The 11895-nt window shown below is 41.6% G+C and overlaps 1 protein-coding gene across 1 annotated transcript in view; it reads left to right on the forward strand.

Annotated features, from left to right (window-relative positions):
- Positions 1 to 33: 33 nt before the first annotated feature.
- Positions 34 to 11895, forward strand: part of MIA3 (MIA family member 3, ER export factor) — a 28722-nt gene continuing 16860 nt past the window's right edge. Inside the window, exons 1-4 of the mRNA XM_009275755.2 lie at positions 34 to 559; positions 5908 to 5994; positions 7005 to 9954; positions 10894 to 11178. Coding sequence (XP_009274030.1) covers positions 431 to 559; positions 5908 to 5994; positions 7005 to 9954; positions 10894 to 11178 — 3451 coding nt within the window. The 5' untranslated portion in view covers positions 34 to 430. The remainder of the gene's footprint in view (positions 560 to 5907; positions 5995 to 7004; positions 9955 to 10893; positions 11179 to 11895) is intronic.

Genomic DNA, 11895 nt, shown 5'->3' on the forward strand with positions numbered 1-11895 from the left:
TTCTTTTTTTTTTTTTTTTTTTTTTTTCCTCCCTCCCCCTGCAAAACCCTCTTGTAATGAACGCGCTCTTGGGTGTTGTTTATGCGTTGAATAATTTTAGGGCTGATTCACTAGGACACAGATGTCATCTTTCAGCCCGTCTAATTTAACATTAGTAATTAGCTTCATAGTGCACTGCTGAAATGTAATTCTCAAGTGCTTTGTCAAACGCTTGTCTTGATCGGTGAGCTTGCATTTTTTTAAAATAATCTCTTATTTTAGTTATACTTTCAGTTAAGCTCTTATCTCTTGACCCAATCTGGAAAATAGGAAACCGGTGCGTGCGGGGAGGTCCTGTTTTCTGCCACTTAGCAAAGACCCCTTTTGTGAAACTGTTTTATTATTATTTTTGAAGTAATACTCTTCTTTTTGTTCTCTTCGGACAGTGTTAATGTGCCGAGGGAAGGCAACGCAGGATTTTAAAGGTCCAGATTGTCGCTTTGTAAATTTTAAGAAGGGAGAAGCGGTGTACGTATATTACAAACTAATAGGAAAATCAACCGAGCTCTGGGCTGGAAGTGTAAGTACTGTAAAGCATTTGTTCTGTTTGCTCTTCTTGGGGCTTCCTGTCGGTAATCTTCTTTCCTTCCTTTTGCCTCGTAGAAGAACACTTAGGGTTTTGAACATAGCTAACTAACATAATGAATGCCATTTTGTCTTGAGACCAGTGTGAAATGGGATGCGGTTTGATCAAACCTAAGGCATCAAGCGCTGCGAAAAATGGGTAATGCTAATGTGTGCTAAAAACGGTTAGAAAACTGCCTTTGTGTTGAAAACCTCCCATTGCAGCACTGTAAGCCGTGGCCCATGAGCCTGCCTGGAAGCTGAGCCTCCCTTCCCGTCTAGGGAGGCTTAAGCCCGCGCTTGTGTTTACCCTGATGTGGTCTCATCCTGCGCTCTGTGTAATCCTGCTAAAAATCGTTCCATGTACATGTTTTAATCACGTTTCTCTTCCTAATATTCAGCTGCCGTCTTCCCCTTTTCAAGTAAGCTGTATGCAGAATTAGAGGACAAAAAAGTAGTAAAACTAAAAAGGATTAAGGTAAATTAGATTTTTAAAAGGTCTGCCTCTCAGCTTTAGTTACACATTGTAGCAGCTTGCAGAGTAGTGGCCTTGCCTGAGTCGTTGTCTTCTTTGGGCAATCAAGAGAGGGTTAATGGGAAAGGATGGTCCCCATACTTGCAGATTTCATAGAAAACTCCTCTCGGCTTTCATGATAAACACCTTATTTGCCTGACAGAAGCAGAACTGATACCCTGGAGGAAGAGCAGTTTTTGTGGACTTCCCCTGAAAGTGCTGGCAGTCTGGAGATGCTTAGACCTAGTCTCTGTTGCCCCCTCCCCTACATACCCTTTTGTGTCCGAATTATTTACTCCAACCTCCTTTCTTACTCTGGTCTTCTACAAGGGATAGACAATTGCCTGCGACAGTGGTCTAGGCTGCTCGAAGCCACACCTGGGTGTTGACTGTGGGACTAGTGGTTTAGTGAAAAGCAGGATGTATCACTTTCTCTAACCTGTTCAGGCTGGGTGTGGACAGCCAAGCTCTCAGCAGGAGCCGAATCCAATTAGAATGATACAGAAGAGAGCAGAAAACTGCAGCACGTGGTTAAAGAAGAGTTTATAATTGTATCGTGCTGGTAATTCCCTTCTGACACGTACTGTACCATAAATAATCCTGTTAATTAGCTGGTATAGGTTTCCAGGGCTGCCAGTTCTTGAGACACAGAGTAGCAATGTGGGGCCAATTTTGCATCTTCTAACAAGGTGTGATGCACGCTGCAAGATCAGACAGCAGGTTTAAGGTAATTGCTGAGTTAATACGCAGTTTAACTATTCACTGATAGGAAGCTCATGCAACAGTTAGGTGTTTAACTCCAAATTAAAAGGATGTTTGCTTTGAGTTTAACAAGTAAAAGCTGAAGTTGGCAGATCTAAAAGAATCGCAAAGCTCCGTTTTATTTGTTGTCATTTTTAAATTGTGTTACACTATTTTCTGTGTTCCTTTTAGGGCAGTGATGACAGACTAATTCCTTTCAGTTGGTGGCTATAATCCTTATTTCTTTTTTCCTCAGTTTGATTGACTGCTTCTGCATTAATCGTCATACTGCAACAACCAGTTTGCAAACGCTGCAGCGGGGTCAGAGGTGCCTGCCCTTGCATGTTGAGCAGGGCACTGGCACGTCTGACCCTGTCCCTGGCTTGCAGATAGCTCTGGGGTCTCTCTCATGCAACGTGACTTCCCCTGCCAGATTTGGCTGGGCAACTTGATTTATGCAGACCAGCCGTGCCTGCTGTGTGCAGTCTTGGAGCTAGGGGGAGGCTGTTGCTTGCTAATTAAAAACAGGCTACCTAGTGAGGTCTGCGTTCAAACAAATTCCAACGGAAGGCATGTTACCTTCTGCCGCAGCCCTTTTGGGATCTCATCGCGTGACTTCATGTGTGCTCGTGTATGTCATTTGATCTCGTGCATCTACCCTACTGCCTTTTTCGGTTCCCCAAAGTTTTTGGGGAAAGTATTTATTAGGGCATAATGGAAACTATGACATCAAGGGATAACTGGTATTCTGATCTTTAGAGGGGGACAGAGGTTAGGGGAATGTGTGTATGAGAAGCTTCAACTACTGCAACCTGGGGCTTATTTCAAACAAGTTGTAAATACAGGCTCTAATCCTGAAATCGATTTTGAGGAGCCATGAGAAATTCAATAGTATTTTTGACCTGAAGGGAGATGATCTGATAAGAAAGGAGCCTTTCACCAAGGCTGAAAAATCTATAGCAGTTGGGTCTGGGCTTTATTTGCCTTTGCTTTTCTAATTCACTCCGCCCTTTTCAAACCATTGTTGATTCCGCTCCCCCCTGTGCCAGCAAACATGCTGTATTTTAACAAAATAGATCCTCTGTTTTATGATCCCAGTCTTGTATACTTTATTGCTTGCAGAACTCCTATTGAGCTCAGTGAGTATTTTGCATGTGAAAAAATTCTGGAACCCAGCTATAATATATATTCTATACATTATACGGCATGCAGTTTTTAGCAGAGCTGTCTAAACCTCATCAACAAAGCAAAACCAAATGCTTGGACACTATTCTATGACCGTTATTTAATAGTGATTTTATGTTACGAATTCCACAAATACCGTAGTTCCAGGAAAATACTTGATTTTTTTCCCAAAGCCGAAAGGTGGAGCACATCTGGTACTCTCATTGTCCAATGCACCCTGTCCTGCTCTAAAACTAGTCTCTTCTTCAGCACCCACCTCACATCGTTTACACTGCCAAGTTGTGTTATGTAGACTTTCCTCCTATGCGTTTCTCCTGCGCTCTGCCCTCATCTTTAGCAGGGTCCAGAACTCCAAAACTGCTTCAGATAATTAAGGTAAAAGCTGCTGCTTTTTAACAATACATTTTAGCAAAGACACTTTAAGTTCTTGCTGCAGAAGATTTTTATTTTATCTTGCAGCAAAAGGCTGAATTTTATTCCTTTGATTCAAGGCTGAGAAAACTATTTCTGACCTCATATTACAAGAAATGGACTTGGCTGCAGATCATGTGGTTTTGGGTGGTTGGTTATTTTTTGGTTTGTTTTCAAATCTTATACGTAGGGTAGTAGAAAGGAAGACAGGTGGGGTAAACTTAAGGTAAGACAGAGTATGTCTGGAGGACCCAGAGGATCAGGGAATTTGTTCCTATTGTTTCTGTGTTTTCTTAACAATGCCGGCGTTCAGAAAGGGCAGACCAAACCAACTCCCTTCTTTGACCGATGTTCTGCAGTTTTAGGTACCTGTGATGCCTGTGCTTTAGGGATGTGGGCTTTAAGATTAAGAACATTTGAACATTTTGTTTCCCAGCTGTCCGTTTTCTGTCACTGAGGTAGGTGGTGTGGGAAGCCGGTTTCTTGGTCGGTGGTGGTCAGTGAATCTGCCGCAGCTGGCTGCCACACGTGGGCACTGGTGGGAACAGATGCTGTACGCACAGCTATGTGTTTTGTCCACCCACAGCATTTTAGCTGGGAAGGGAGTGGAACTGAAGGATGCACTTCTTTCTCCCGTATTTACTTGGCATTCATAATGCCTTTCCTCTGTCGTATCTGTAGAGAATGAAGAATGTTTCCTTTATTTGCACAATGGGGCATTTTTTCCCTTACAAGAGAGGACTTGTAGGGAGAGGAGCAGATGAAATTTTGGGCATGCAGATCCCGTATGGCTCGTAAACCACATAAGTGGCAAACTGGGTCACTGCGGAGGACTTGTATGGTCAGCAGCTTGGATTACACTAAATGAGTTTCAAATTGTGATGCCTAATTATAATGGTAGTCACGGAGATGAGTCTGTAAAGAGGCTACTTTGAAGCTTTGGCTTTTGTTTTCAGAAAGATCATTTAAAACTGGAATAGAAGTTTGTAGAGAGAAACAGGCCAATTTAGAATAGAACTGTAGTATACCGCACAAGGACAAGCTTGTGCTTGTCTAGATTTGACTTGTCTAGTTTCATGCCCCATTCCCAATAATTCCCAATAAGAAACCTGCATACGTTGTCTCTTTTCCATAAGAGAGTATCTCTGTGTACAAAAGGTGGGGAGGTAATAGACCTATTTTTTTATATATGTATAACTAACTGTAGAGATCTCAACTATGGAAGGTAAGATTTGAATGTGAAATAGTTAAAAAAGGAAGCCCCATAATGTATCAGTGCTTACTTTGCTTGCATAACAAACAAAAAAAGGTATTAGTACATATTATTTACTGGATACAATTTTCCTTTTTTTTTTTTTTAATGCCATTGTAAATCCAGAAAACTTCAGGTCAGGTGAGCCTATTCCAGTGATATCAATGTAACGATACATATATCTATATACTCCTAACCATTTTGACATAATTGGCTTCCTTTTTAATTTGATCTTTAACTGAGTGCTCTTCCCAAATAAACTTTTCAAGAAAATTGGCAATTGTCGTCTTCCTCCTGTAACAAAACATTGAGGAAATGACCAACGCTTTTTATTCCCCCGGATATTTTGGTTGTCTAGGAACTCTGTACCTTTCTAGGCGTGTCCACCTGGCTCTAATTGCCTGGATTATCTAATCTGCGCAGTGATAGCATGCTATTAATATTGGCTTCTTGACAGCTGTTGTCAGAACTCTCAAGTGAGAGCATTACTGTGCAGATCTTATCCGGTGAGTGATAAGAGAGATTCTTGTCTTCCACTGTTTGCCTTGGCTTAGCGCGTTGACTTGCTTGAAAATAGCCATCTGCAACTGATTTTTGCTTGTATTAGTCACTGAAGAGCAACAATGCATTTGCAGAGGGGGTATATTTTCCACACAGGTTTTAAAATAGATTATTTCCTCAGGTACAATTTTGCGTTTTCCTAAAATCTGCTTTAAGAATTTTTTTTTTCCCTTAAGCTACAAAGTGAGTGTATTTCAGGCTATAATATTGTGCATGGATGTAAATCTTACTAGCCAAAGATCCTCTTCTGCTTACTACTTGAGAAAATACTTGAGGCATATGTAGTGGCAGTGAGAGTGCACAATAGCAGTTAAAGCACGTGAGCCAGAATGCTTCGGCTTCACTCCCAGCTCTCCTAATAATTTGTTGTAAGTCAGGCTTTAAAACACAAACAGTAAAACCCAGCGACTTCACAAAGGTGGTGTGGAATGTAAGTGTAAAACCTCAATGAAAACTCTTGCATAAACAAGGCATTGCTAATCTTTTTCTCTTATTCACTGTGTTAAACTTCGTCTAGAAATACTTGAGAGTGAGTTCGACGTGTTTGTTACTAGTGTCTGTAATTAGGATTTTAACATAGTCACATGATTTCAAAAGCTTCTTTACTGCTTTTTGTTTGCTTGTGTTTGTTTTCTGGCAGGTTGGAAGTGATTTTGGATATTTTCCAAAGGATTTACTTGAAATAAATCATAATTATTCCAATGAGGAGCTAGAGTTACCAACAGATGTAAGTCTTATTTGTTATTTTTTAATTGGGCTGCTTACTGTTTCTTACCTCGGCATTCAATAAAATCCCTGAGGAGGAGAATGGGAATATCAGTGATCCTTAGTTACCTTTTGTTGGTAAGCAGCTACATATGTGCAGAGATGCACATATGTGTCAGGGGGTGGAATGTTTGTGCAGATATGTATGTGGATGGGTGTGTAAGCATCAGCCCAAAATGTGGGCATTGATCTTTCTTTTCTTGAATATTCTGGTTTTCTTCTAACAAAATCTGTTTGGATTGAGCTCTAGAAATGCTGCTAGCTGGCTCACACGTAGGCTGTTTAGTATGTATTCAGAATTCTTTCTTTTCCCAAACTTTAGAAGTTTAAAGTATTATCAGAAACAAACAAAATCTGATACACTGTTAGGCCTTTGATTCTAGAATTGGTCCTTCAACCCTTACACACATAAATGGCTTTCATGCACTAATAGCTAGTAACTCCAGAGTTCTGTGAGTAAGGCTTGTCTGTGGATGCAGCTTCAGACCCTTAGGAAATCATATTCAGTGGCTTGCACTGCTGTTTCATTTATTTTTCAGAAATTCTGTGACAAGCAGCTCCTGCTTGGAGGACTTGGTCATTTGAGGAGAGACCAGCTAAAAGGGACAAACAAGCTTAGTGATGCTTGTTTCCTTCTCCTCGCTGGCATTCAGCAATAGACTTGTATGTGATGTACGTGATGAGTAAATTTTAATACTGTCAACTCCATTGCTGACTTCCAGTTTGTTCCTTACTAGGAGATCTTTGGCGGGGCTAACCCATGAGCTTTCTATTTAGGTTTTTAAGAGTCCTTGGGCAATACTTCCACTGATTTCAGAGAGGGTTTTGGTTAAGGACTCAAGGAGTTAATTCTGCACGATTAATATAATTTACTTTGCTGCTGCATCTCTCTCTAACCAACCAAATGGATTTGGTCTCATCACTGTAATAAAGAAAATAATATTTGTGACTACATATTGTTTTTCATTTCAGGAAACAGACTTTGTTTGCTTTGATGGCGGAAGGGACGATTTTGACAATTATAATGTGGATGAGCTTTTGAAGTCATTGCAAGAGACAATAGCAAATGAAGGGGAAACTGAATCAAGTGATCCAGGGACAAAACCAGCTGAAGGAATTGAAAGGGATGAGGAGATTGAACAGCTCGATACAGTAAAGTCCCTTGATGCTTTGGAGACAGACAATCTTGAGCTAAGCATAGAAGATGACGAGATAGTCCTCATCACGACAGAGGAAGTAGACAGTTCTCTTACAGAAGGAACTGAAAATACTGGGGGAGACTCCAGTGTCCACAGTCACGAAGAAAACTCTCAGGGAGATCATATTGCACATGAGCACTTGAAAGGAATGCTACATGGGAAACTAAAAGGGCTAGAAAGTGAAAATACCAAAAACACTAGTATTCCTCAGGGTGAAACCGGTCAACTTGACAAAGAGAATGAAGAAGTCAATGCCTATACACTTTTAAACAGAGAGCTCTCTGTGAACTTGAAAACAGAATTTGGTTCAACTGCTGATGCTGTGGTATCAGATGATGAAGTGACCCGCCTTGTTACATCGCTGGAAGATGATTTTAATGAAGATTTGAGCATTAATGCTCATGATGCAGAGGAGGAGCCGGACTTTGCAGATCAGTCTGAAGAAATCCCTTTGCTGTCTTTTACGGCAGAAGAAGAAATTACATCCCCAGCAGATTTAGGAGATGATGAAACCGATGACATTGAGTCACAAAATCATGAACCTGCTGAAGATGCAATGGGTGCTACAGAGCTAAATAACCAAAGAGACAATGAGGAAGAACCTGATTCAGATGCATTAATTCTTCAGGATGCCTTCAGTAAGAGCAAGAAGTCGGGTAACAGTATAAGTGTGGACAGGTCCGAATCTAAACAAACAAAAGAGAAACAGGATGAGGTGATGCTAATTAGTAAAAGAGAAGTACCAGCAACAACTCAACCTGAGGATCTCTCCAAAGAACTCCTTAGAAAGGAACCTGTAGATGCAGGTGATCTGGGTTCAAAAGAAGAAACAAACAAAACTGAACAGTTTCAGGAGCAGCACACGGTTGATGGAACCGAGTCACATACTGAAGAGCTGAAGGGTACAGCTGTGCCTGATCCTTATGTTTTGCCTAGTCCAGGAGATGATCTGGAGTCCAAATCATTTGTTAAAAGGAAGGAAGGTGCTTTAAAACCACCTGTTGGTGATATCAACAAAAGTCCAGAAAGAGTGCTGCTTGCTCAAATAGAGAAAGATGAGAAAAAGTTTGAGGATGACACCTTGGAAGAGGTCTTGGAAAGTGATTTAAAGCACAAGAAGTTATGGGAGGAAACAAAGGAGAAAGGAAGAGCTGAGAACAAGCCTTCTGTTGATGTTCCAGCCAACCCAGTGGAAGAGGTAAAAAATGCACCTCAAAGTGACTTAGGAGATACTGACCTCTTGAAAGAGAAACTGGAGCATGGAATGCCCACTGTGGAGAAAGAACTTCTAAGACATGAAGAAGATTTGAAACAAACAGGGGAGACCGATCATGAAAATCAAAAAACCACCTCTCTTAACGAAGAACCTGAAATAAAAAGGAGAAACATGAAAGAAACCCCTGCAGGGGAGGGAGACCCAAGCCATAGAGGAGCTGTCGAGCAACCTAGGCCATGGGAAAATGAAACTGAGTATTCAGAGGCAGATGTGAAAGAAGAGCTTTCAAGATATCTTGGCAAGATGACAGCATTTGAAGAAAGCATTGAGAAAAGTTCCCCTGAAGAAAAATCAAAAAGCACTACGCAGAATACTAATACAGAGAATCTTACTCAGCAAGGAACTGCTCGTACTGAGGCTGCAGACTCAGACCGAAATCTTGGCACAAATTTAGCCAAAGAAAGAACACTAAGACCAGAATTGCAATCTGAAGAGCCAGATGATGAAGACGACCCTGACCTGAAACAAGTAGAGGAAGAGCTACTGGAAGATGAGAATGCTGCAAGTGCAAAGCTGTCGCAAGCGAGGGCTGCAAATGTACAGGGTGATACACTGAACATTAAAAGGACAAACTCTGAATTAGAGGTACTAAGTGAAGCTGTTTTGGGAACTGAAAATCCTACTTATGAAACATGGGAGGAAACAAACTCATTTTCTGAGGAGGCTAAAAAAATGATCAGCATGCAAGATGCAAGCGAGACTGGGAACAAAGAGGTTGACGTACCAGTGAGTGAAGATGCTAAATTGGATGAGATGGAACGTGTCATGGAAGATGATGAGGAGTCTTCTGAAGCTGAGGAACCATCAGCTGTGGAAGAACATAATTTCCAATCTCCTGACACGGAAGACAACAATGACTTTAACCAAAGGAAAGATCATCTCTCAGAGGGCATTTCACAGAAAGACTCAAAAGACGTGCAAAATTTAGAGCATACAAGAAATGACCACCAGCAATCTGCGCATTTCCCCAGCCCTGCTGACAGCTCAGCAGCCACAAATGACACTGTAACAGACTTCAGTGAGTCTGTGAAGCGGCTCACAATAATGAGAGACTTTCTTGATGAAAAGCGTGTAACGCGTCTACAAAAGTACCTTGGGCTTCAACACGTGGTTAGGATAGAAGCCATGTTTCACGACATGAAGGTAGAGATGGAGCTTGCTCGGAAGGCAAGCCATAATAACGAAGATATAGAAAAAGCTTTGGACCAGATACTTGAGTTTTCAGAATCAAACATTATGGAAGTTGTAGGAAAAGTTCTGGATTCCAGAGTGGCAGAAAATAAAGAGGAGGTGGTGAAAGAAATGGATTTGTATGATGAGGAGAGCGCACTGATGGATGATATTCAAGAATTAATATATTCTTTAAGGAGTAAATACTCGTCTGCTAGTGAGAGTGTCCCACTCGCGTCTATTCCAGAACAGGAAGATGATCGGCTGCACGTTCAAGGTAGGATGTTAAACCAGTTAATAAATAGATGAAACGGAAGTAAAACCCTATCCCAGACAACACTATGTAACCCAGAGGAGCTTTAAGAAGAGGGTGAGGGAGCAGAATTGAAAGAGGCCCTGTGGAATCTGCTGGGATTTTGCTTATTTTTAATGCATATTTTTGGCATTGTGATGGGTGGCCCAGGGACAAATCCTGAGAGAAAATGTTGAGCTCAGCATGTCTGTTCTTATGGGCCAGGTTCTGTGTAAGATAAGCAGGATCCATGCATGGATATGGCTAGAAGGAGCCATTCAGGTCATGTCTATACCTCCTCCCCTCAAGAAATAGGGATTCACATATACCAATGTGCTGAATTTTCTGGAGGGTTTAGAGCAGTCTTTTTTTCTGAACTTGCTAGCATCTAATTATGCGAGATCCAGTGATTAATGCAAAGTTCAGGCAGTAACTCCATGCACCTAAAATCTCAGGTGTCCCTATCATCATATTTTTGCCCACATTCATAAAAGAGTGCATAAGGAGAAATATTGAACAAACAGATCTTTTGACAGGGGATGAACCAGAGGTAGAGCCTCCTGCAAACTTGTGTTTTTTTCTAATTAATGTGCAAGGCGGTAAGATACGCTCTTAGCAAGGCTCCTTTTACAGTAGTACATGTTAAGTATGTGATTTCTGATAAAGTCACGAACGATGAAAATATTTCACTTTGCAATATGTCATTGCAAGGTCAGTGGTTGATACCTTGCATAAATTCCATATAAACATTGAATTAGATGTTACTGAAAGTTGATTGAGAATATATTGGAAGCAATACACAAGCTGAAGTGTTTAAAAAGTGTCAAGAAAGCTTTGTCAAATGCAGTATTTCACTGCAGAGAGCTGTGGGTGAGAAATACACATTAGCTCAGTGCTTAATTCACGTCTCCCTCTCTGTCACAGATGGTGCAAAAGAGGCTGAATATGACAGAGTTTCCATCAGAAACCCAAATGTCATTGATGAGAGCAATCAGGAATTTCAGCAGCTTGAAGATAAGAGGCCAGAACAGCCTACTGAGGAGAAGGAGAGCACTGTTAATGTTCCACCTGAGCACGAAGAGGCCAACTTCTCGGATAATAGAGAAGCCGAAGAAGGGTATGATAGTGAAAGAGGATCGCTGCTGGAAGATACTTCCTCTGGGTCAGATACTTCCCCAGGACAGAGTGCCAGGGAAGATATTGCTGCAGGTAACCTTTTGGGATTGGGTTATTTTGTTCTTTTGCTCTTAAAGAGGAGCATGGTTGAATGTTTTTTAGGCAAATACCAAGGTCTTTACTAATATTTTCATTGTGTTTTGCTGTAATCCTAATGGCTTTCACTAATCTGTGACAGTCCCTCTAGTGGCAGTATTGTATCATTACCACTCATCTCAGCAGGGAGGTGTTTCTACTGCCTTTTTGCACTATAGAAATAAGAAAAGTTCTTCTGTAAGTGTCATAGTCAGGTGGTAGTGGATAAAGAGCAGAAATCACTAGAAGCATACCATCAGCCCAGGCTTCCTCCTCCTTGCAGGGGGACTAACAGTCTAACCATTAGGCTATAGAATCATGTGCGCTCTCTTCTCGCTCTTTTTAACCTGTGACTCTGGGCTGTATTACTTTCCAGGAAAGATGGAGTGTAGCTTCCCTCAAGCAGTTCAGTAATTTCTTGCTAAGGTGTTTGTTGGAGTAGGAGAAATGTTTGACTCTGTTCTGCTGAGGCCTTCTCCCTCTGGAGCAAGTGTGCTGACCTGTGCCAACTCGTCATTGCAGAGGGACCTGGACAGGCTGGATCGATGGGCCGAGGCCAACTGTATGAGGTTCAACAAGGCCAAGTGCCGGGTCCTGCACTTCGGCCACAACAACCCCATGCAATGCTACAGGCTTGGGGAAGAGTGGCTGGAAAGCTGCCCAGCAGAGAAGGAC

The sequence above is a fragment of the Aptenodytes forsteri genome, unplaced genomic scaffold, assembly GCF_000699145.1.
Source record: "Aptenodytes forsteri isolate BGI_AS27 unplaced genomic scaffold, ASM69914v1 Scaffold177, whole genome shotgun sequence".
In the NCBI taxonomy this organism is placed as follows: domain Eukaryota; kingdom Metazoa; phylum Chordata; class Aves; order Sphenisciformes; family Spheniscidae; genus Aptenodytes; species Aptenodytes forsteri.